The sequence below is a fragment of the Eumetopias jubatus genome, unplaced genomic scaffold, assembly GCF_037043125.1.
Source record: "Eumetopias jubatus isolate StellerSeaLion01/CBP00866 unplaced genomic scaffold, mEumJub1_p1.0 scaffold_6, whole genome shotgun sequence".
In the NCBI taxonomy this organism is placed as follows: domain Eukaryota; kingdom Metazoa; phylum Chordata; class Mammalia; order Carnivora; family Otariidae; genus Eumetopias; species Eumetopias jubatus.
This window is the reverse complement of record NW_028274812.1, coordinates 81,157,383-81,183,846: the sequence shown is the minus strand read 5'-3', so window position 1 is coordinate 81,183,846 and position 26,464 is coordinate 81,157,383. Positions and strand designations below refer to the sequence as shown.

The window sequence follows — 26,464 nt, the reverse complement described above, 5'->3', positions numbered from 1 at the left end:
ACACCACACACAGAAACAAAACCTCATTTGTTGACAGACATCCACATTGACCTACTGAAATGCCAACATTTGATATTAAAGTTATTCCTTAAGGTTTTCAGGAGTCATGAATTTTAATGATAAGGTACTATATTTCCCTAGAGATTTACAAGGATTATAATCTTATCAGTATATGCCTGGTCATAAAAAAATGAAACAGTGGCAGGTAAATATTGATGGGCTGGAGGATTATATCATGGACTGCCTCAAGTGAGGGTCTCCCATTGACCTTGGTAGTATGAGTGTCTGCAAGGGTGATGAAAAAGTGAAGTGAAATTAAAAGTCACAAATAAGCCTTGTCTATTCCATTGATTTATATAAGTGAAGTATACCTCTAAGAAATGGATCTTGAAAATTTGGTTTATATAATATCTCTTAACTTCAAATTTAAATGTATTTTCATTAGGTGGTTGTAATCTGAAGAATAAATCTACTCAGGCGTTGGAATATTGTGCTGAATTACTAGGTTTGGATCAAGATGATCTTCGTGTAAGTTTAACTACAAGAGTCATGCTAACAACAGCAGGGGGCACCAAAGGAACAGTTATAAAGTAAGTTCCTTAACTCCTTGCTCTGTAAAAATCCTGTCTTGTGGTTTGTCAAGAAAAAAATCTTCCTTTGAGAACACTGAGATTTAAAGTTGATCTTTATGTATGATTCATTCTTTTCATTATAATGTTCTAAAATATGTGCTTGATAAGAATTCTGTGCATCTCACTGCAGTAATCTATATAAATAAATGCTGACTTATGCAGCTCTTAAAGTTGTTCCTTACAGATATGCTGCATGGCACAGATTTGTAGTTTATAAAGTAAGAGAGGTTTACTTTTGTACAACTACAAAAATAGGAGTTGATATTTATTTTAGGCAACAGTTTTTTTTCAATTTTTCAAGACTTTTTTTGAGATATAATTCACTCTTCTAAAGTGTACAGTTTAGTATTTTTTTAGTATATTTACAAGGTTGTACAACCCATCACCGTTTAGTTTCGGAAGGAAATAGATCATTTTACTTAAAAAATGATTTTCCTTACAAATGGCATGTTCTAAAACTTAAGTAAAGCTCACTTTTGTAAAACACTCAGCAAATGGAATTTCCCCTTTACCTCTTGGATTCTTCATTTAGAGGGAATTGCAAATAACAAGAAAATAAGAGCCTACCAAGATTTCTTGAATCTGTAACCAAGAACTTTTAGTTTGTATTTGGGTCTCTACACTTTTGGCTCAATATCCTGTGTTTTAGGCATTTCTGTTTTTGATACTATAGAATAAAATTGATACTCAGCCATCATTCTGAGGCACTGTAAGATCTTCATTTGTAGGGGAAAAAGTCAGATCCTTTATCCCTTGCTAAATAAGGCAGTCAGTGAGCTCTAGTGACATATTTCAGGAAGATTTTCAACAAATTAAACCAAGAAGGATTTAAAACAAACTTTTAGCCTCTCAGAAAATTTGGCAGCTCTTATATTTTGTGAAACATTAGCAAGGTATGTTTAGCCTGATTCTTTGCTAAACTAATTCTAAATTATTTTAAAGTAAACCTTAGCAAGGAGAATGTATAGTAGTGCCGTACAGTTGCTTTTCCTTGGAGGTATTTCTGGGGCCCAAGGGAAGTCCAGTAAAAACACAGATGTGTGATCTTCAGGTAGCATTTCCTTCATTTCCCCTTTGTTCTAAAGCAGTTCTTTTATGTGTTTTATGTATGGAGTACTCACAGAAGATTCACTTTAGGAAGGGGTTCTGTTGCAGGAAATATAAGTTGGAAAACCAGTTTAGAAGGAATTCAAGTATCAGTCTGACCTGAAAGACTTTTAAGATTACTTCCAAATTTGACATTTTTTTCTGGTGCGCCCATGGTGCCTCATACTTACCCTTATGATAACATTTAGCATGCTGTTTGAAAATTCACTTTTATGGCAGTTTCTTCCGTCAGACTATAATTTTCTTTAGGAAAAAGGCTGTGTGTCTGTCTCTGCAACACGTAGAACTGTTGTGTAGTTACTTGTATTAAATAATAGAATTGGACAGTCCAGATTTTAAGATGTAAACATTTCTTCCTAAACAGTGTTAAACAAGGTACCATACTTTAAGGTTATCCTGAACCAGGCGCCTGGGTGGCTTAGATGGTTAAGCATCTGCCTTCGGCTCAGGTCATGATCCGAGGGTCCTGGGATTGAGCCCCACATCGGGCTCCTGGCTCAGCGGGGAGCCTGCTTCTCCCTCTCCCTCTGCCTCTCCCCCTGCTTATGCTCTCTCTCTGTATCTCTGTGTCTCGAATGAATAAATAAAATCTTAAAAAAAAATAATCATGAATTAAACAGAGTTTCTTTTGCATTTAAAGAAAGTCTTTGAAAGTCAAAAGGAAGATTATTCCTCTGAATAATTTTTTAATATATTCAGCATATACAGTAAAGCATAAATTAAGATTAAACTGTTTTTTGAGCCTAAACTTCTTTTACTCAATAAAACATTTTTATCTATTGTAGATAATTTCTTTAGTGCTTTTAGTATGCTTCTTAGCCCCATTTATCTGTGCCTATTCACAAATGACCTTTTGTAGCTGTTTATTTTGTTCTTCACAGTGAATGTGTTTAGATACACTTTGATCTTGGTATCTGGCTTTATTTTCACAGTTATTACTGTAAAGAATTTTCATTGGTATAGTCTTGTTTCACAGGGTACCCTTGAAAGTGGAACAAGCAAACAATGCTCGTGATGCCTTGGCAAAGACTGTCTATAGCCATCTTTTTGATCATGTGGTAAATAGAGTAAATCAGTGTTTTCCTTTTGAAACATCATCTTATTTTATTGGAGTCCTAGATATTGCTGGTTTCGGTAAGTACAGTTTTGTTTGTGAATCTGTATTTGGTATTTTTTATTCAGTTATTCACATATATTTAAAATAAAAAATTCCCTTGTAATACCTTTCATTTGGTGTATTTTCAGTTATATGTCCATACTTACATTTGATTTCATATGATTTAAATAGGAAGCTGATGCTTAAAAAAAGGAAAAACTCATAGATTTTGGTCACACTAAGGCTGAAATTAAAACATGTTGATTGAGGGGTGCCTGAGTGGCTCAGTCAGTTAAGTGTCCGACTCTTGATTTTGGCTTAGGTCATGATCTCAGGATCATGAGATCAAGCCCCGCATTGGGCTCTGTACTAGGCGTGGAGCCTGCTTAAGATATTCTCTCTCTCTCTTTCTCCCACCCCGTGCCCCTCCCCCCTCTCAAAAAACAAACAAACAAACAAACACGTTGATTGAAACCATTATTGTTAGGGGATGTCTCTATCGTAAATGAATGCAACTGAATAAAGGTAAAATCTTGAGTGCTACTAATAAAGAGGATTAAGTCATTAAAACCACTGACTATAGTGTAATGCTAGATACAGGTTACCTACCATATAAGCCAAACACATTGCTATATGTAGAAATTTATCATTAGTGTTATCAACAGATAGTTATTTCCAATGAATTTCCACCAAATGAAAAAATATTTATATTAAAGATATAGTATTTGTATGGTACATAAAGTACGTAATACATGTATTCAAGATATATGTTAATTTATATTCAAGATAAATATTTGAGAACAACCACAGGGCTGTATAATCAGAAATGAAATGAGTCACCAACATCTGAGTGCCATGCTATTTTGAATGACTGTTTTGTAAAAATCTCAAAGTAAATTTGACTGTTTTTATATTGGGCTTTATCAATGTGGGAGTCCTTCTGGCTATGTAGGAATGGTGTTTTCCTCCTGTGTAGTTTGTTTGCTTTTGCCAAGGGGAAGGTATGAGTGTTTACTTTTGGGGAGGGGTAGAGTTTTAGTTTTGATGTGATATATATTTTAAAACTTTTAATCATTATATTTCGTTCAGAGGTAGAAAAACACTTATCACTGACTTAAGACTTCAAAATCTTTAAACATTTGTTTCCTGGTCTGCACTAGCTTTAGTGTAACAGGCACATACACAGAAGCATAACATTTTAGAGCTGCAGGGATCTTAGAGATAATGTAATACACTTTTTTCGTTTAAAAAATGAGTTAGTATTCATAATGTTCTTTATAATTTTACAGATTGCACAGGAAAGATCTAAAGCACTTGTGTTTGAGCCATTTTTGTTCTTTAGTTAACTTAGTTGCTATTAACACTTGTGCTTAAGAAAATTGTTGTAAGTGGCTTACATTTTGTATCTTTTACTGTATGATATTTATCTCATTTAATACACATTGTTTTTATTGAATAAAACACATATTTTCAATACCTAAATACCTAACAAAATTTGTCTTGAAATAAGAGCATTTGGGGAGTATAAAACAATTAGATGTATTTTTTTACCTAATTTTATTTATTTTTTTGTTTTTCTTTAAATTTTTTATTGTTATGTTAATCACCATACATTACATCATTAGTTTGTGATGTAGTGTTCCATGATTCATTGTGCATAACACCCAGTGCTCCATGCAGAACGTGCCCTCTTTAATACCCATCACCAGGCTGACCCATCGCCCCACCCCCCTCCCCTCTAGACCCCTCAGTTTGTTTTTCAGAGTCCATCATCTCTCATGGTTCGTCTCCCCCTCTGATTTACCCCCCTTCATTCTTCCCCTCCTGCTATCTTCTTCTTCTTTTTTTTTCTTAACGTATATTGCATTATTTGTTTCAGAGGTACAGATCTGTGATTCAACAGTCTTGCACAATTCACAGCGCTCACCATAGCACATACCCTCCCCAATGTCTATCACCCAGCCACCCCGTCCCTCTCACCCCCCACCACTCCAGCAACCCTCAGTTTGTTTTCCTGAGATTAAGAATTCCTCATATCAGTGAGGTCATATGATACATGTCTTTCTCTGATTGACTTATTTCACTCAGCATAACACCCTCCAGTTCCATCCATGTTGCTGCAAATGGCAAGATCTCATTCCTTTTGATGGCTGCATAATATTCCATTGTACATATATACCACATCTTCTTTATCCATTCATCTGTACTAATTTTTAAATTAAGCATTGATACAGTAAAATTTTATCCTAAGATAAATTTATAATATGAAGTTAATCTGATGATGACTTTTGATTTTGGTTTTATGTCTGCAGAGTACTTTGAACACAACAGTTTTGAACAATTTTGCATCAACTATTGCAATGAAAAACTTCAACAATTTTTTAATGAAAGGATTCTGAAGGAGGTAATTGCCATTACAATTTAAATTTAAGAACTGCATTAAGCTATTTTAATTTCAAGGAACAGAGACATGCTGCAGTTACCCTGATTGGTGGGGTATAGTGTGAGGTGGTTCAGGGAATCAAGATGCCTAGGACAGGCCCCCAGTGGCTTACCTATTGCTCAGGCTCATCAGAAGTGTTAATTGTACATCAAAGCTTAGGAGCCCAATAAAAACTCTAATAAGCACCTCCTCAGAAGTAAACATCTATTGCTTCTTACTAGTGACTTTTGCTAGACTTGGAATTTTGCTTATTTCTTTTTCTGAGTCTGTTGCCTCTACTTCTGTCCCTGCCAAACAACTTCCTACTCTCATCCCTGACATTGGCATCTCCCACCCTTCCTCTGTCTCTCTCTGCTTTTACCCACTCTGCTACTTGCTCACCCTTTCTCTGTGTCTCAGGAAAGCCACCAAATCAGGGATTCAGTGTGGCCATTGGTCTGGAATGCCTCTGGCCAGTGCTTCCTCTGCCAGGCTAGTGTGTGCACTGCCCAGTTGCCTGTGAATGGTGTACCTATGCCACTGCTCCTAGTAAATAACTGTGGGCATGGCCAACAGTCACAATCCCAAGCCTAGGAAAGTTATAATTCTTTACAGAATAAGTAAAAGTAGGTTTGGATTTATTTGTGATTAGGTGCACCATTCTTACCTTGTATTTGAATTCTCCAGTATTTTCCTACCAGTACCTTTTTCCTTCCTTTTGAGCTATTTGAAATATATGAAATATGTTTTACTGAATGTAGATAGTAGAGTTACAGGGAACTCAGAAATGATCTAGTTCAGCCTTTTATTTTACAAATGAAGAAACTGATTACCAGAGCAGCAGGTTTGAACCCACCTTCCAGCTGCTGGCCCACAACCATATTCTCCTCATGTTAGTACTGCTGTTTTCCAAGTTCTGTTTTCCACTGTATCTGGACTTGAAATGTGAAATATTCTTTCCTTTTCCCATTCCATTAATCTTTTCCCACATTTTTATTTTATTTTTGTTTTTATGGGTTTCCCAGCACTTTCCCTTTTAGACTTTTTACTTGTATACTATATGTTAAGCCAATTCTGGCATAAATGAACAGGTAAACCAAATACTTATCAGTTAAGATATTTAGTCTGAAAGTGCTTTATCCAGAAACATTAATTCTTCCATTACTATTTTAAGTTGTACATGTGTGCTTTTCACTTAATATGCCCTGATTCTTCCCTTCCACACCAGCCCAGCAAGCTTTATCTAGAAACATGACAAGGAGACAGTATCTTGATATATATTTATTTTTATAAGAGTTCTTTAAAATAAATGTTTGGATTTCAAATTCAGATTGGGTCTTAAATGGACACTGACTTCTAAAATGATAGAAACCTTTTCTGGTATATCTTGTGGGAGGAAATATTTAAACATTTGGGGAAAAAAGATAAAAATACATGTCAACCTAAGCTCATTGCATTGCTCACCCATCTTTGATAAAATCCTTTTTTTTTTTTTCTTTAAGAAGGTACCAGACTTACATCTAGGAACTCAACTTTAATTTGTAAATTATTCTTCCAGATTACACTTACTTTTTCCGGTGTTATATTCCTTGTATGTATCACTTTGTAGCTACTAGAGCCCATTTGCAATTAATTGCTGTTTCTTTGATTTTAGTGCCTGTCTGTACATGTTAAAAATCTCTCCTGTCTTTGGACAACGATTTAGGACTTTTGAGGATATAGAAGAGAGAAATTTCATGTCAAGGGGAGCTAGTTTGTTTAGCTGTTCTTTAAACTTTTAAAAATTACAACAGCAAGTTCTTACGTTCTTCTGTGTATTCCAGGGGTTGGTACATTATGGCCTTTGGGACAGATCCGGCAGGCTGCCTATTTATGCAAATGAAGTTTTATTGGAACACGGCCATGCTGCTTTGTTTACTGTTACCCATGGCCGCTTTTGTGCTGCAGTGGCTTAACTGAGTAGTTTTTGACAAAGACAGTATGGCCCACAGCTGAAAATATTTAGTATCTGTCCCTTTACAGAAAAAGTTTGCTGACTGCTGGTCTATTCTTCTAATAAGTTTGACTTTAAAATTGCTAAAGATATTTCAAAGCCCTGGCCTTTCCTCGAGTTTGAACAGGTCTCCGTATGTGTTTGTAGTTGCTCTGCGTATTTCAAGAAAAGTATGCTTATCTGTAGGCGGGAATATTTCCACGTATGTAAATCATATGTTGGCCATAATTTCTGACTTTACATTGCTTTAGGGGCAGGGATTTTTCTTCCCTAATGTTTTGTAAGTGTCCTTAGCCCCTGAACTAGTTGGTATGAGCCTTTGTACTCTGGACTAATTAATAAAAGTTATGATCAGAAGTGGCACAAAAAACCCACTTCATATCACACAGTATTTCCATTTCTATGATTATGATTATTTCATTTTAGGAACAAGAACTCTATCAAAAAGAAGGTCTAGGTGTTAATGAAGTACATTATGTGGATAATCAGGACTGTATAGGTATGTGTTTTTTTATTCCACTTTTGGGAAATACGGGAAGATATAATACATGCTTTTACTAGTAATTTTTCTGTGCTCCATGATTGATACTACTGGTTACGGGACTTGAAACTGTGGTATTTGAGAGAAGTTTTACTTCTCTAGTCCTGCCAGGAAGTTGTTGTTTTTTTTTCCTAGGAAGGCATCAAATTCAGCTGTGTTGAAAGTTTTCCTAAAATTTCTTCTATTTACTGTGATGAATGCTTTAGTTCTTAAACAGCCAACATGTGAGTAAGTTAAGACAGGAACTAAATTGCTCAAGTAGTAAAGGAATAAATTATCTCACCTGGGGAAGCCCATACGTTAGCCAGGCTCCAAAGTGAGGTTTTTCCAGTGTTTGGCGCTGGTCTTCTGCAGTTCCCTTATTTCTGTTCTCTGCATTGGCAACACCCTCTGACCGGTTGCCAGTTAGCTTCACAAGTTTCATGTGTCATATCCAGATAATGCTGTGCAGCCAGGAGAACGGGGTCTCTGTTTTTATCAGTGAGGAAACCTTTCCCTGTCACCCTCCAGCTTAGTGCTCAATCTTCCTTTTCTTTCCTACCTCATCACGAAAATCAACTGTTGGGCAGACTTTGTTTTGAAAACTCCATTTGACAATTGAGTCAGTAACTCATGTGCTGGATTTGGAGAAGATATATAATGATGCTTTACATTGGTACAACTTTCAGAAGATTTTAAGTCCTAGCTGGCTCACTGAGCATTTCCTTTACACATCAGCCTTTCTTAGATCTCTGTGCCTTTGATTTTGTGATTTGGTATCTTGGCTGGAACTCCTCCCCTTCTGTTTATCTTTCAGCCCACTTTCATATCCTTCTGTATCTATCAAAATACTCATTTATAGCTTAATTCAGCTGCCCCTCCCATCATCACCAATTGTCTAAAAAGCATCATTCTCTGAACAGTGCAGTTAGAATTTTGATTTCTCTTCATATGTCCTGTAGCTTTTGGAGTCTGTCCCATCTAATAGTTTTTATATACTGTTTTTAAGCACTTTATATTTTATAGTTATTTTGTACAAGCAGGAAATTCACATAACATGAATGGAAGGAGCATAAAAATGTGCTGTTACTGAAGTTTTGCTGGAAAACATTTGAATCAGTATTGAAAAGTAGTTTTAAAAGCTCTGCATGCAAAAGCTTCTGTAGTTTTACTTCATTTTGAATGTAGGTATCATATGGAGAAGAGGGATTTTTGGTTCTTTAGCCTCTCTCATCCAAGCTTGCAAATAGAATGGTTATTACATTAATCATATGTATATGGCATTGTTTTTCTAAAATCTCTATGAAATAGTTTCCCCTGCTATCTGAAAGTAGAGCATTTTTATGAAACCTTTCATAAGCCAAAATGGTGTAAATCAGAGAAGCAATTACCATTTTGTAAGTGCGAAAATTTTCTTTGGATTTCTTTCAGCTAGTGAAAACAAGTATTAATGTAGGTCTTTTGTAAAAGCAGAGTGGCATAAAGCAGTATTTTCCATAGTGGAGGAAACCTGTATATGATGTTACTTTCGGATAAATTGGCAGATTTGAAATAAAATACCTGCTTTCTGTAGCCTGTGAGGATACTTATATAATCATCTGTTATATTGCTTCTGACCAGTCCTTTAAATTTGTGATTAGTAAATTGTTCACATATCTTTAAAATGTTTTTACCCTGTCTTATTTTGATGTTTTTGGAATAGATTTAATTGAAGCAAAATTAGTGGGGATATTGGATATTTTAGATGAAGAAAATCGCCTTCCCCAGCCAAGTGATCAACACTTTACATCTGCAGTTCACCAGAAGCACAAAGAACATTTCCGACTCACTGTGAGTTTACCATTCCAACATTGAGACTCTGTGGTGGGAAGAGAAACCTTTAGAAAGATGTACTAGATATTGCATATTAAATAATTAGAAAAAAAGTTATGTGGGGCTGACAGCAGCTATAATTTATCCAGCACAGCATCTTCTGTAGGTAGGCACTTAATTTATACATGTATATTTTGGATGATGATGATCTACCTAATGAAGGCTCTTTTAGCTGGTTGGAGAGTGCATTTTATCTATCTAAAATGTACAAAATGGTTTGCCTGATGTTTTTATGTTCTTCCTTTTAGCAAAGTGGCCACTGGTTGTTTTTTTTCCTGTCATGTGACCTTGATCACGTTCCAGGGGTTAGAATCTAGAATCATAAGCAGCCACCAGTCTGCACGTTTGTAAGACCAGTAATAAAGTTCATGGCTTAGAGTCTGACTGGAGCAAGCAATCCATATTAGATAATGGGTTTTGATGTTCTTTCCTAGGGAGTTTTGAATGGAAAATATACTCAGAGAGGGGCATAGAAACTGAAGCAGTAGAAGAATTAGCTGAAGGGAAAAACAGACACAGAGCTGTAGAAATAAATGAGAAGTACACTTGTTTTTTTCCTTCCCTTTTTTAAAGATTTTATTTATTTTAGAGAGAGAGCGCGGCGGGGAGGGTCAGAGAGAGGGAGAGAATCTCAAGCAGACTCTGTGTTGAGCACGGAGGCTGACATGGGGCTCAAGCTCATGACCCTGAGATCATGACCCGAGCCTAAACCAAGAGTCAGCTGCTCAACCGACTGAGTCAACCAGGCGCCCCAAGAAGTGCACTTCTGAAAGGGCTAGAAGATCTCGTTCCCTGAACTGCTGTTGCGTCATAGAGCTGTGCTTGAATCCTTGCAGCAGTGAATAGTAGGGCTCTTCTGCATGAGGCTGGCCCCTGTGGCTGTCGAGGTTCACCTTGTTCACCTAATTCTCTTTATCTTTACATCTCAGCCATCATTACTCTAGGTGATACAAGGACAAGCTCCATCCTTGTGCGCCATAAGAACTGATTAGCACAGAGAAGTATGGATGTTAATTTGATCCAGGAAGATAGGTGCTGCCTTATCTTATAGAGGACAACAAAGAAAGAAAGGCAGGAAAAGAAGGAAAGAGAAGCTCCTTATGGTGACAAATGCCTCCCATTCTGTTTACTGTTTTGAGATTGTAATCTAGTATAACAGACAGGGCCTTGATGGATTCAGGAGCTGAAGTCAATGAAGACAGGCATTCTTGTTTCCATACATCATTAACGAAATCAAGAACATGTTTGGTAAATAGGTTGAATGTATTTACTTGAAAAGCCAATGTAATTGTGATAACCTTCTCTAGGGACTGAATCTAACAACCGCCTGTCCCACTGACTTGGAGTTCTTCTGTATCCTTAAATATTTCTTATAGTGGGGAACCTGTTTCCCTTCAGTGAGATAGAACTAAGACCGTATGTATCTTCAGCAGAACTTCTGCTGTGATTGAAGATGTATATCCAGTCCTGCTTACCCCATTCACTGGTCCTTGTGAGGACCGGCCTGAGGCATGGCTGCCTTAGCAAGGGTACTGAGTGCTGGCCAACAGCGCTGGGGCCGGGGCCCCAGACAACTCCGAGTGAGACAGTACATGTAACTGTAGGGACAGCAAGCTAAAACATCAAGAACGGACTTTGGCTGCTTATCTCAAAAGAGAACAAGAGCAAGATAGTAAATTCTAATTTTTATGAACATTACTTTTTTTCTATTTCTTTGGAAATTAAAAAAAATCATCATCTATTGAACACTTAATATGTGCTAGTCACTGATCTAAGGGTTTTACTTAAATGATTTTATTTAATCCTCATAATCTCTGAGGTGGATCCTGTTTGTATTCCCATGCTAGAGATGAGGAGACATACGTAGAGAGGTTAAGTGACTGGTCATGTGGAGCATAGTAAGGAAGTGGTGGATTTGGGAATCAGGCTGGGTGTTTTGACTCCAGGGCCGTCACTCTGATTCATGCTGCTGTATCACCTCACAGAGAAGAGGCTCTGTGGTCTCCTAGCTCTCTCACCTAGAAAAAGCCTGGTAAGGCTCTCAAAGTCTTAGCTTTTTCATTTTTAAATGAGATTGTCTTTCTTATCCTTAGGTTATTTTGAGGGTCAGATGTATACTTTTATGTGAAGGCATTTTGGAAACTTTTTTTAAATATGAGATACTATAATTGATAGTATAACCCTAAAATGATTCAGTGTCCTTCAAATAGATTCAGGCTCATTGTATAAACACGTTAGGATGTTACAGCTATAAAAGTGGGAAAGGTCCTGTACTGACTTCAGATGTGTTTTAGAACAATGCTTCTCAACTTTGGCTGTACCTAGGAATCATCTGATATAAATGGTATGGGGTTTAGGAGGTTTAAAAGTTCTCCAGGTAATTTGCCAATCAAGGTCAAGAACCCCACTACTTTAGACATAGATAGTTAACTTTATAAAGTGCCTGTTGCTTTGCATACTTACAGTGTTGTTTGTTTTTGTCTTAGTCCTTTTTTTTCCTCTAAGACATTATAACCAAATACTTGCTAGATTTCATTGGTAGTTCCAACCTTATTAGATGGTTCAAAGGCAGTATAATTGTGTAAAGTGTGAAAATTTCCTTTATAATTTTAAGTATTTCACATCCCAGATGTTTTCTAAAGGAAATTATGCAGTCTGTTTTTGCTACTTTAATAACTGATGTATGTACTGTTTTCAGATACCCAGAAAATCCAAGTTGGCAATTCATAGGAACATCAGAGATGACGAAGGCTTCATTATCAGGCATTTCGCAGGGGCAGTGTGCTATGAAACAGTGAGTATGACTTTTACCAAGAGAAAACCATTTGAAGTTGAAGGTGCACTGTACGAAATGTTAACCTCTAACCACATCTGGTTATTTCAATTTAAATTTAATAAAGTTTAAAATTTAGTTCCTCAGTCCACTGGCCACACTTCATGTGCTCCGTGTCTACACTGGTGGTGACTGTGTTGGACAGTGCAGATATAGAACAGTTCTGTCATCTTGGAAAATTCTATTGAACACAGCCATATCAAGGGATATTACCATAGGATGGACTGAATCATTCCTGTTCCTTTATTTTTCAGACCCAATTTGTGGAAAAAAATAATGATGCTTTACATATGTCTCTTGAATCCTTAATATGTGAATCCAGGGATAAATTTATACGAGAATTATTTGAATCATCCACAAATAACAACAAAGATACTAAACAAAAAGCAGGAAAACTTAGCTTCATCAGTGTGGGAAACAAATTTAAGGTATTTGTGTTAAATTTATTACTTGAATATTTGTTTTTACTGCATTTGAAGTAAAATATATTGTTTTATACTTTACAGAGTAAATGTAGATCACTGTCAAAAATCCCATGAGTGAAATGCAAGAGCAGGCCCTGCATTGTTGATATTTGCATACAAAATAACATAAACTAGGTGTAGTAATTGAACATACAGAAATTCTTACATTTTTATGAATCTGTTCTTTCTTGTTGCTTAACATATCTGATTCATACCTGCTTCTCCTAATGTTCTTGCTTCTGCCTACTGTTTGGTTGACCTTCAAACCTTCTCTTTCCCATGTGTTTTCTGTTTCCTTCCTCATTCAACAGTTTTGTTTTAGCTGGAGTAGTCCAGCTCGGGATGGCTAGAGAGGACTAGTTGAGTTGAGAGGAAAAGCAGAGACAGCCAGGGGCTTCAGGTAAATGATCACCTTTGTGGACTCTTATTGATAGAATGGCTGCCATGTTAAAAAGAGCCCGTCTCAAGTTAATGATTCAGTTTTTAATTTACTTTCAATGTGTTTTCTTTCACTGTGCTTTATGGGTGTACGTATTACACTAAAATTTGATTAAAGCTTTTAATAACTTTGTAAAAGATAAGTGCTTTGTGTGACAAACCCTTCAAACTGCTTATTTAACATTGAAGAACATGTTACTTGTTTTATTAATTTTGGATCAGAAATTTATTCTTTGAAGTCTGACAAGGAATTGTCACATGATGTGTCTTAGAAATGGAACACTACTAATTGGTTCTAATTGATGAGTATTTAACATAGAAAAAGATAATTTAAAAACTTTTGTACCATAAGTTTAATGAATAAAAATTATAATAAATAGAACAAAGACATAAAATTAATTTCTCTTTTATACATTTCCACAAAATATTGTTCTTGTGTTTACAAGAAAATTCTGCATTTGCCTTTCATTATGTGTATTTTAAATATTAAAAAATAATGTAATTAGAAACTGTTTAAGCATGAGAGTACTAAAATAATAACAGTGTAAGCCTCCTGAAATCCCTTGTAGATTGAAATGGGCTCTAAATAACTAACTTGATAAAATCATGTTTATAAAGCTAGATTTTTTTAAAAAGTAAATATAAATATAAGAGAAAGCTTATAGTACTTTTCAGGTAATTGAATAAAAAGTCTTTAACTTTGTTATAAGTTATATATTCATTAATTATGGGTTCCTAATTCTCTTGAGCAATATTTTTTCCTCTTATTTTGATACTCTGAAATTCCTGAGTAGACATACAATAGCAGATTAGTTTAAAATAGTATATTAGCCTAAATGAAATGGCTATTATTATTTTCGTACTGTAGTATTGTAGTATTGCTGGTAAGAACATACTTGAAATTTTAAACAATATAAATAAAAACAAAAACGTTCTTTTTTTTTTTTTAAAGATTTTATTTATTTATTTGAGAGAGAGAGAATGAAAGCCAGAGAGCACGAGAGGGAAGAGGGTCAGAGGGAGAAGCAGACTCCCCGCTGAGCAGGGAGCCCGATGTGGGACTCGATCCCGGAACTCCGGGATCATGACCTGAGCCGAAGGCAGTTGCTTAACCAACTGAGCCACCCAGGCGCCCTAAAAACATTCTTAAAATTCTTTGAATTAAAGTATTATGTTGAGACTTGAAATGCCTAAATATTGCTTATGAGCAATAGGATATATTTTGCATATTAAACTGCTAAAACCTATAATTGAGTGATATTATTAATAATAAAATTTCAAAAATGTGTTTATGAGGTACTTTGAAATGAAGTATTAATAATTCTGTTTTTTAATTTAAATTCAAGTAGCCAACATATAGTACGTCATTAGTTTCAGATGTGTAGTATTCAGTAATCCATCAGTTGTGTATAACACCCAGTTTTCATTACATCACATGTCCTCCTTAATGCCCATCACCCAATTACTCCATCCCCCTACCCACCTCTCCTCTAGCAACCCTCAGTTTGTTTCCTGTAGTTAAAAGTCTCTCATGGTTTTTCTCCCTCTCTGATACTTCCATTCAGTTTTCCCTCCCTTCCCCTACAGTCCTCTGCCCTGTTTCTTATATTCCACATATGAATGAAACCATATGGTATTTGTCTTAGTATTAATAATTCTTAATTTAAAATATAGTAGAATAGCTTGTTAAATTCAAGTTATGTAAAGCAGTAAAACAAAAGAGGCTAACATTTACAGTAAAACTTGAGTTATCCATCATTTCTGAGAACCAGAAGTTCCTTACTGAAAAGTATCATTTTCAGGTTTTTGAAACATAACCCTTTTACTGTTAGTGTTTTAGAAAAATCATCCTTTTTGATGGAAATCTTACTCTTTTATGTACATAAATATATGTATGCTTTAAAATAAAAATAAAATACAAATAAAGCATGAGTTTCATAAAACTTTATACCTTATGGTCATTGACTGCTTCCTTGGTAATTGACATTCTTCCCTCTTCTCTCAAGTTTATTTTTGCTGCATCTACTCTATCTCCATTTTTTTGGAGAACGCTTTGCTTAGTTCATGGATTAAGAGGCATGGACATTGTGACAGGTTTCTTTTTAAATTAGTGGCTCTCGTACTTGCTTTTCAGTTATTTGTTGATCCAGATTGATAAAAGTTGTCAGAACTCAGTCAACCAGATAAGTGGGGTATGACTGTATTTTTTTAATCCAGTGGGAAATTCACTCCATTTTTATAACTTAACCCTCTGATACCTGAAGTATACTGTAGTATCATGGGTAACAGAATGAACTTTATTAGGCCTGTGTTGGAATTTTGGCTTTACCATTACTAGTTCCGTGATCTTAGTCAAGTAATTTATCTCCCTAGACCTTAATGCTTTTATCTGAAAAATGAGGCTAATAATACATCCTTAATTAGAATTGTTGTGCAGATTAAACATGATAATGCTTGTGAAAAACTTCAAAGCAGTGCCTGACTCATCGACAGCATTCAGTACAATCTACCTTAGTATTATTATTAAATATAGCTATGCTTGATCCAGTATGTTAATTAAAGAATCAACATCTTAATTTATCTTTTTGTGAGTAGTAAAATAAGCATCTTAGTATAAACTTGATATAAGAATTTTACATAATTTACTTTGCAGAGAAATAAAGCAAAACATGATTTTAATGAATAATTAAACCAGAGTAAATTATTATCACTTAATATTGTTATAAACAGGAAAATATAGTAACCTGTACTGTTTATTGTCAAGTTGTTTTTGAGAAAATTGTTCACGCTTTGAAGAATAATTGGAATGTGAAATATTTTAAAATAACAAAGAGGGTTTCTACAGCTAGGCAGGACAGTTTCATTTATGATAAGTGTTATATAAAACATTTCCAATACATACCATTAATGTGTATTTTAAGTATGTCTTCATTCTTCAGTGGAATGTGACAGAGACTGCACCCAGCTTGCTACATACTCAAGTACTGCTCTGTTAATCTCTTACGGAATGCATCCGCAGTATTTTCATTTACTTCCTTTGTTGCCTGTACACTTTTTGCTCATCCATCCCATCTGCAAGTGTGCATGTATTATATTTTAGCATTGCTAATATTCAGTCTTTTAATTATATAAGTTCTGTATAAGTCATATAAGTTATTGTCCTTAGCATTATATTAGCCATGTATTTTGCATGTTACTGTCAAAGAATTTATCAGTTAAATTGTACTGTGTTGTATGTTGATTTATTGCATGTTATTTTATGCTAATGTTGGAGAGCTAATATTAACTTAATAACATTGTGTACTTTTGCTTTTTGAAATAATAAAGTGATCTGCTTTCTTCTACAGACACAATTAAATCTGCTTCTGGATAAACTTCGAAGTACTGTGAGTACACTTAGGAAAAATCCAGGGTTTTTAAATGGTCCTCTTAAATTATTAAATAAGCATGGTAAACCTGGAATAATTAGAATTTAATTTTTTTTAAGATTTTATTTATTTTTTTTTTATTTGAGAGAGAGTGAGCGAGAAGGAGAGAGCACGAGCCAGGGGAGGGGCAGAGAAGCAGATTCCCCAAATGAGTAGGGAGCCCGACGTGGGACTTGATCCCAGGACTCCGGGATCATGACCTGAGCCAAAAGCAGAGGCTCAACCAACTGAGCCACCCAAGTGCCCCTAGAAATTAATTTTAAACTGAATTCCCTCATATTAAAAAATCAGTTTTTAGGGGCACCTGGGTGGCTCAGATGGTTAAGCCTCTGCCTTTGGCTCAGGTCATGATCTCAGGATCCTGGGATCAAGCCCCCATGTAGGGCTCCCTTCTCAGTGGGGAGCCTGTTCCTGCCTCTCCCCCTGCTTGTGCTCTCTCTGTCTCTTTCTCAAATGATGAATAGATAAAATCTTAAAAAAAAAAATCGGTTTTTAAAATGGTTGTCATTTTTGTTAGGCTTGTTCTGAAGAAAAGTCAAATATACATGTGAAGTCAGTATTTTATAAATATACAGAATTCTCTCAATGTTATTAAATTAAGATTATCTTGTAGTTTCAGAAAAGTGAAAATAATTATGTGGAGAAGAAAATGTATTTTTTTGGAATTAAACATAATGCATGTAATTCATTTTCATTTTATTATTCTAATAGTAACATTCTCCAACATGGCAATGTTGATGAGGAAAAAATGGACATTATATCTTTATGCCCTGTTATAGAGGCAGTATTTCCTAGGATCTTTTTTTTTAAGTAAACATTTTAGTAGTTCACTCTGTTTTGAGTTTTTTATTTTTTGTTTTTAAAGATTATTTATTTGAGGGGAGTTGGGGGAAGGACAGAGGGAGAGGGAGAGAAAATCTTAAGTAGACTTTGAGCTGAGTGCAGAGCCCAATGTGGGGCTCTTATCTCATGACCCTGAGATCATGACCTGAGCCAAAACCAAGAGTCAGATGCCCAACCAACTGCACCACCCCCGGTGACCCAGTTCACTCTGTTTTTTTAATGGAAAATTTATCAGAGAAAGAAGTTTGATGTGTGGGTTATGTAAATGAGGCATGATTCCAAGGTGAGACATTTTTTAAACAGATCTACTGAACGAACCAGATATTCTTCCTTATCAAGTAGTCATTTTGGAAAGCCAAGTATTTATTCTGTTGCTGCTGTTACTGCTTAACTTACTGTTAGACTGGCTTTTGGGACCATTAAGAGATTCTTGCACATATCCTCAATGTCTGCAAATATTTATCTTTTAAGAACCAAACATCTTTAAAAACCAAATCTGAGGAGGAGGGTGTTTTAGTTTTGTCTCCCAAATATAGTGCTACTATAAAATGAGGAGAGTACTTTTGTGATTTATAAGAAGAAGGTATTTCTAAAAAGTGTTCTGAAAGTGTTTGCAATGAGCATCATTGTTGAAATAACTGTTCAGTTTTCTAAGGGGACTACTTTGAAAACAAAGTAATTTGCATGTAGAGTGTATTCGCTTTAATACCCAACAGTTTCATTGTGTACATATCCATAGTCTTTCTGCCTCTTTCAACATAATCTGATAACTGATTCCAAATGAATGCCTTTAAAAGCTTTAAAAAATACTGTTCAACAAATAGAACTTTAAAATGTGCAGTGATGCAGCTTCAGGACTTACTGTATATTTTTGAAGTAGAATGATGAAAAAGGTGGAGTTTTTTTTCCCCACTTTGGCGTAAATTTGAAGAGGCATAATTTTATTTATTTCTTTTTACAGGGCAGTTTTCTTATCACAGAAGTATGGCACGTAAATACACTTAAATGTAGAATAAAATCACATATATATCAGCCTGCAAAATATATTGTTTAAATATGTTAAAATATTTCATGATGAAAGACTTCTCTTTTTACAATAACACCATTTTTGGCACTCAAATCTAAAATGTAGTATTTTTCTTTTTTTTTTTTTAAGGTATATTTATTTTAGAGAGAGAGAGCATGAGCAGGAGGGGCAGAGGGGAAGGGAGAGAGAATCCCAAGCAGACTCCATGCGAAGCGTGGAGCCTGACGCGGGGCTCAATCCCACGACCCCAAGATCACGAACTGAGCTGAAAACGAGTTGTTGGATGCCCAACCGACTGTGCCACCCAGGCGCCCAGTATTTTTCTAATATTAGTATATAATGCAGAAATTTATTCCAAGCTTGAAAATTTAAAAGTATCTAATTGAGTTTTAAATTTGTTAGTGATTATTTTAAAAGAGGTTCAAATATTAATGGTGACGTGTCTGGAAGTTACTGGTATTCATAGAAATAGAAAAGCAAGAATTCTCTATGTATTATCTTTAAAAAAGTACCTTTATTTTCCTAGGGTGCAAGCTTTATTCGTTGTATCAAACCTAATTTAAAGATGACAAGCCACCACTTTGAAGGTGCCCAAATTTTGTCTCAACTTCAGTGTTCAGGTATTTTCATATTTTTATAATTTATATCTATGTGTGTTGGGAGTCTTCACTCAAATACACTTTAATATGTATGGTATTTTCAAACTCACAGTTACTTGTTTTTAAGTGCAATGATTTTTACTTTTGCTTTCTTTTAAGAAAAGCATGGTTAACAAATTATTTGAGCAATATTGGGGTATAGTTTATTGTGAAATAAAACAATTATTTTACAGCATTGAAGTAAAATTTATAAAAACTCTAACTGCAAACCTAGATCTCCCTTAAGTAGGTTGCTTTCCGACGCCCTTCTCGGTCTGGCAGCAGTTCAGTTCTTATGCCCCACATAGCTGGGGCAGGAGGTAGGTCTTGGTGTCCTTGTTCTCACTCCACCGCTTATAAAAAAATGAAAACACAATGCCCTTGGCTGCTGCAGAACTTCTGTGCCTTTGGTTAAACTACTGCCCTCCATCTCTCACCCTCCACATTCTAACTGCTCAGTCACTGACGTCTTAGGCACCAGACACTGTTTTCCTGTACTGCGTGCATGTCCCATCTGCTGTCCTTACCATGCTACCCATACTTTCTCCCAAGGCTTCAGTCCTCTCATTGCCTTTTGATTCATCTCAGGCCTGTGATACTTCCTTAAACTACCTGTCTTTCTCCCTCCTTATATTGTTCCTTTCAAGGTCAGATTTATTATAAAGTTAGAGTTACTTAAGTTTCAGGGTCCCTCATTTAGATTGGCTCCTTTGAAAGCCCTGCACCTGCTTTTGTATTCTTTTGTAATTTTATACTTTTTCTTAAATTACAATTATATAAACTTTAGGCAGACCCACCCTGCTCTGCTGAAATCCCTGAGTCTCTGCCAACAGACAGCCTCACTTCTTTACTGGAAGATGGAAAGATTCACCCATGTGCTCCCAAACAATGCCATCTACCTGCATTATCTTCCCTCCTATGAAGAGGGTTGAAGTGCCTCTCTTCTTAGTTGAGATTATAGTTCTTTGGAATCCTCCCTACTACCTTCTCAGGAATCTTCAGTATCGATTATGTGTATTGAACCATTACCTTTGAGGTGGTCTCATTACCATTTAAACATGTGGAGTCCTTATCTTAATTCCCCTGACCCGCATTCCCTTCCAGCTTCTTCCTTATACCTCACCTCACTTTTTGTTCTCTAGTTTTCCCTTTCAGCCCAAGAATAGTCTATTCTTGGCTTTCTCAGTTTCCTACCTTCCACTCACTCTTTAACCCAAGAGATGTCAGCTTCCACCTTGATCAGTCCAACAAAATAATTCTTGGTAAGGTCACCCATGATTTCCCTGATTCTAAATCAGATGTTCATTTTGCAGCCCTTATCCTAGTGGATGTCACAGCAACATTTGACTCGACCAGTCCCCCTCACGTATCCTTTCTTGGCTCCTGAATCAGCTCATCTCCCTGCTTTTCTCTTTAATTCTCTGGTAATTCCTGACTCCTCTGCAGGGTCATCTTCTTCTACCTGGGTATTATTTGTTAGAGTTTTTCAGGCTTTGGGTTAGGCCTACTTTCTTTGTCACTCTTAATCAGTGCTGTCTGATACAACTTTCCATATTGATGGAAATATTCTGTATCTGTATTGTGTTTGTGGCTGTTGAGCACTTGAAATGTGGCTGGCATGACTTAGAGACGGATTTTTAAATTTTAATTTTAGTTTTTTAAAATTTAAATAGTCACATGTGGCTAGTGCAACTACAGACCACATGGCTAGTGGGTGCCATATTGGACAGCATAGTTACATATTCTCTATCTAAGTCTCCTGAGGTCCCTCTGATGTGACCTAAACAGTGTGTCCCCCCCAGATTTATAAATGTAATTGACCTATAACATTATATAAGTTCATGTTGACTTGATACACTTAAGTATTGTAAAATGATTACCCCTATAGCATTAGTGAACTGTCTCAACAGATCACATAATTACCAGTTCTTTTTTGTGGTGAGAGTATTTAAGATCTTCTCTGTTAGCAAACAGTGTAGTCTTAGTACTCCCTAATATAAGCTATCACCATCTTTCACCTGGCTTTTTGCTGTAGCTTTCTAAGTATTCTCCTTGCATCTGCTCCGTCTGTTCTTCATATATATCCAGAATTATTGCTTTATAACTCGTCTGATCATGTCTTTTTACTGCTTAAAATGCTATAAAGGCTTGTCAGTATTATTAGAGGAAAGAGCAAAATCCTAGTAGCTTCTGAGGCCCCATAAGGTCTAGCCCATGTGTTCCTAGCTCCATCTCTTTCCACTCCCTCTGTTCTCTGTGCTTCAGCCATGCTGGCCTTTGTTTGGTTCCTTGAATCCTCCATATTCCGTCCTGCCACAGGGCCTGTGCACGTGCTGCTTCCTCTGTTTGCGAAGCTCTTGCCTCTCCTTTGTTTTTATCTTGCATATCTACGCTTGATTGTCCTTTGCTTGTGAAAGGCTTTCTTGATATCCCTAACAAGAAGAGGGTCTGAATGGTGCTGAACACTTTCATTGTAGTCATAAATTTTATATGTGTTTGTATAATTATTTTTTTCTCTATAAATCCCTTGGGGGCAGAAATGGTATCTGTTTTGGCTTACACATTTATATATGCCTTCTAGCAGTGCAGAGCTTATACTAGACTCAGTAAGTATTTGTTGAGTGAAATGCACAGTCTAGCACCTATGAAGACTTATTTTTGTGAATAATTTTAACAAATGCTGGAAGGTTAAATAATTCAGGTCTGCTGTATTCATACGTATAGTATGGATTTTTTTTTTTTTAAAGATTTTATTTATTTGACAGACACAGTGAGAGAGGGAGCACAAGCAGGGGGAGGGGGAGAGGGAGAAGCAGGCTTCCCGCTGAGCAGGGAGCCTGATGTGCAGCTTGATCCCAGGACCCTGGGATCATGACCTGAGCCGAAGGCAGACACTTAACCAGTTGGCTTCTGATCAGCCAACACCAGGCAGATGACTGAGCTACCCAGGCACCCCTAGATTTTTTTTTTAATTAATTTATTTGAGAGAGAGAGAGAGAGAGAGAGCCTGAGCAGGAGGGGCAGAGATGAGAGGGAAAGAGAATCTCAGGCAGACTCTGTGCTGAGTGCAGAGCCTGACATGGGGCTGGATGTCAGAACCCTGAGATCACAACCTGAGCTGAAACCAGGAGTTGGATGCTTAATGGACTATGCCACCCAGGTGCCCCAGTATGGATGTATTTTTGTAATGTTGTCTTCAGGTAGTTTTAGCTTTGATTTTTTTTTTTTTTCATTTAAATTTCTCTTAGGGTTTGTTAAGCCTAATATATTAAATCATTTATTTTGTAAGTGAGCATCTAGTGTCCTGGCAAGTCAAGCATGTTTACAGTTTAGCTATATATACTATTAAGTGGGGTAGAGTGTGGGGTTACAGATGTTTTAGCTAGGAATTTCTTTCAGTTAAGCAGTTTGTTTCAGTATATTAAGATGTGTTGGCAATTTAATAGATGACACCAATTCATAGTAGTTTGATTTTTTTTAAGTAATAATAATAGTAAAATGGGGGCATCTGAGTGGCTCAGTTGGTTAAGCATCTGCCTTCGGCTCAGGTCATGATCCCAGGGTCCTAGGATTGAGCCCCGCATCGGGCTCCCTGCTCAGCAGGAAGCCTGCTTCTCCCTCTCCCACTCCCCCTGCTTGTGTTCCCTCTCTCTCTGTCAAATAAATAAAATCTTTAAAAAAAATAGTAAAATGATATAGAATTGGTTATAGTCATGTGGCCAGGTAATGAGAAAAATAAAAAAAATACCAAAAACTGATAGAAATAAAAATATTTATGAAGCTTTCTAAAATAAAGGCATTTAAGATTTGAATTCTACATTGCCTTTCCATTTTCATTATTTTTTTCCAAATTAAGGAGAATTAGTTCATTTAGGACATCTTTTACTGAAATTACTATCTTCTGATCAGCCAACACCAGGGCAAAGTAGGGGGAGGTAAGAGAAGGCAGATGTTCTTCCTCTGTAACCTTGGGGTTGTGCTGCCTGTCTGTGGCAACAAAGAGGGTTGTGAGTATAACCAGCCAGACTGCACCAACAAGCCCCTCACCAAACTCCCAGAGAAGGAGCCAGGGCATGGAAATTTCTAGAAGGAAGAGTACTTGTTTTGGTGATTTTTATTTTTATTTTTATTATTTTTTTAATTTTTTTATTGTTATGTTAATCACCATATATTACATCATTAGTTTTTGGTGCAGTGTTCCATGATTCATTGTTTGTTCATAACACCCAGTGCTCCATGCAGAACGTGCCCTCCTCAATACCCATCACCAGGCTAACCCATCCCCCTACCCCCCTCCCCTCTAGAACCCTCAGTTTGTTTTTCAGAGTCCATCATCTCTCATGGTTCGTCTCCCCCTCTGACATACTCCCCTTTTCTTCCTCTCCTGTTATCTTCTTCTTTTTCTTTTTTCTTAAAATATGTTGCATTATTTGTTTCAGAAGTACAGATCTGTGATTCAACAGTCTTGCACAATTCACAGCGCTCACCGTAGCACATACCCTCCCCAATATCTATCACCCAGCCACCCCATCCCTCCCACCCCCAACCACTCCAGTAACACTCAGTTTCTTTCCTGAGATTAAGAATTCCTCGTATCAGTGAGGTCATGTGATACATGTCTTTCTCTGATTGACTTATTTCACTCAGCATAACACCCTCCAGTTCCATCCACGTCGTTGCAAATGGCAAGATCTCATTCCTTTTGATGGCTGTATAATATTCCATTGTGTATACTTGAAAGGTCTTTAGTGTAAATTAGCTTCAAGTGCTGAGAAAGCAGCCTCAGGCTTGGCAATTTGTTAAGCTTCATGATATTCTTAATGAACTTTTGTGAGCCAGTTCATATGTTGTCTTCAGCTATAGGGCAAGCCAAGAGACCCAGAGGTGGCAGATGTGTACATTCCCAAGGGTACTTGTTTATTTGATATAAATGGACAAGAATTATAATGATACCAATCAAACCTTTAATTTTTCCAAGCAGAGCCCAGAACTAATTAGATTTAGTTTTAGATATTTCTTTCCATAGGAATGATTGCCTTTATGTGCTTCATTAATTAGTATTAAAAATTACAAGAGTTATATAGTTGACTCTAACAAAAATCAAATAGTACAGAATAATATAAGTAAAAAGTCTCATTTCTCAGGGGTGACTACTTAATTCTGTTTTGGGTATATTTCTTATACTGGTTACATCTCTCCCCTATTCTTTTTAATGAATACATCATATTCTACCATATGATTATAACATAATTTAATTGATATTTAAGTTATTTCTGTTTTTTTTTTTCCATTACAGTGACCCAGTAGACACATGTGCGTTCTCTGTGCATATCTTTGTCCACATGTGTGACAAGTTGTAGGATAGATTCAAAGAAGTAGAAAGTACCGAGTCAAGGGGATAAATATTTCCAAATTGCCGTCCAAAATTGTTGCACTGGGTTTACTTTCCCCACCAGTAGTATAATGTGTGTGTTTTCTTTCACTGTCATCAACCCTGAGTACTATTGGTCTTTTATACCTTTGCCAGGTAGGTTAAAATTCAATAGGTTAAAATTCTGATAGGTTAAAATTCAATCTCACTGCCTAGAAAATATATCTTTCCTATGAGATTATTTCAAAATAAATATCCACTCGTTTAAAAACACATTTTATAGTTTCATTTTGCTAATTTAAATTTTTGACCACCAGGAATATATTTTGGTATAAGGAATGAAATAGGGATCCAGTGTTATGTTTGTTCTCTAAATGGCTGGCTGTTTGTCCTATTGATTTGAAAGTCCCAGAGAGTGAAACCCAGGTCTTTTTTATAAATAAAAGTACTGGCATTATCTGTAGTTGTTGAGCCTTCCCCTGACTACTTCATACTTTTCCTGACATGAAAAGTTCATACTGACTCAAGGCTCAAATTAACCATCTACTAGAGTAAAACTGAAAATATTCATTCTATAGACTCTTATCCCAAATAGGCTAGTTTCTTTGAGAGGTGAGTGAAAGGGGATCTTTACAGTGAAATAGCAAGCTCTCCTTTCTTTTTCTTTTGCTTTGTGTAAGCATAGGTGAGAATTTGGGAATGTGTCTGACTACTTCTTGAAGACTCTATCAGGAATCTTGTTCTAAAATTAACCTCAGGACTGGGAAAGTGGCTTAATGCAGGCCTCTACCTCATATGCTATTGATTGTGACAGAGGTTTCTAGCAGAAAAAAGAAACAAACCAGATTTGAGCTTTCTAGGGACCACTAATTTGTCCCTAGAAAATAGTCAAACTGATTTTTGACAAAATTTGCTACAATAGTTTAAGGTAGTGGGTAAGTTGATACATATTGAATATGAATATGATATTCCCTCTGTAATATTTCATTGTTGGTGATTCCTGTAAATTGCCCCTTTCTAAACATTAGTTTGTAAAACTGTTAGATCATTCACAAGTTATTTTTGGACTTCTGTACAGAGATTGGCAATAATTTGTGTTTGTTTATGAATCTAGGTATGGTGTCTGTTTTGGACTTAATGCAGGGTGGTTTCCCATCACGAGCTTCCTTTCATGAACTCTACAACATGTATAAAAAGTATATGCCAGATAAACTTGCAAGATTAGACCCAAGACTGTTTTGTAAGGTACAAATACTGCCTAAGTTGAAATTTCTTAGCTATGAACTATCTTTCTTACTAATTACTATTTGGCATTTAACTTTTGAACTTTCATTTTTCAGGCTCTTTTTAAAGCTTTGGGCTTAAATGAAATTGACTACAAGTTTGGGTTAACAAAAGTATTTTTTAGACCTGGCAAGGTAAATACGTTTTATTTTAAACTTTAACATGATGAATATGGTTAGTTGGAGTCAATGCGTATTTTTAAGTGTTTAGTGATTTGTGTTATTCGTGAATTATATGATCACTAACAGTATGTGTGTATCACATACACAATTTCCCTACTTGCGAGTTTACAATGTGTAATATTTTGTACAAGTTTTACAACTTTTATTTCACATTCAGAGGTACTGGAATCAGCATTGCTTAATTGGATTTTTTGCTTAAATAAGGATTAACCAGAAAATACTTACTAATTTATTTTTTAAAATTTATTGTATTCAATTAATTTATTTTTTTAAGTAGGCCCCATGCCCAGTGTGGGGCTTGAACTTAAAATCCT

At 36.0% G+C, this 26,464-nt stretch overlaps 1 protein-coding gene across 8 annotated transcripts in view; it reads left to right on the top strand.

Annotated features, from left to right (window-relative positions):
* Positions 1 to 26,464, top strand: part of MYO6 (myosin VI) — an 85,514-nt gene that overhangs the window by 36,313 nt on the left and 22,737 nt on the right. For all 8 annotated transcript variants that reach the window (XM_028097876.2, XM_088024317.1, XM_088024320.1 and 5 more), the window contains exons 11-21: positions 446 to 590; positions 2,716 to 2,873; positions 5,148 to 5,239; positions 7,677 to 7,749; positions 9,473 to 9,600; positions 12,341 to 12,436; positions 12,730 to 12,903; positions 16,725 to 16,763; positions 19,202 to 19,295; positions 25,799 to 25,929; positions 26,025 to 26,102. In XM_028097876.2, the coding sequence (XP_027953677.1) occupies positions 446 to 590; positions 2,716 to 2,873; positions 5,148 to 5,239; positions 7,677 to 7,749; positions 9,473 to 9,600; positions 12,341 to 12,436; positions 12,730 to 12,903; positions 16,725 to 16,763; positions 19,202 to 19,295; positions 25,799 to 25,929; positions 26,025 to 26,102 (1,208 nt within the window). The remainder of the gene's footprint in view (positions 1 to 445; positions 591 to 2,715; positions 2,874 to 5,147; positions 5,240 to 7,676; positions 7,750 to 9,472; positions 9,601 to 12,340; positions 12,437 to 12,729; positions 12,904 to 16,724; positions 16,764 to 19,201; positions 19,296 to 25,798; positions 25,930 to 26,024; positions 26,103 to 26,464) is intronic.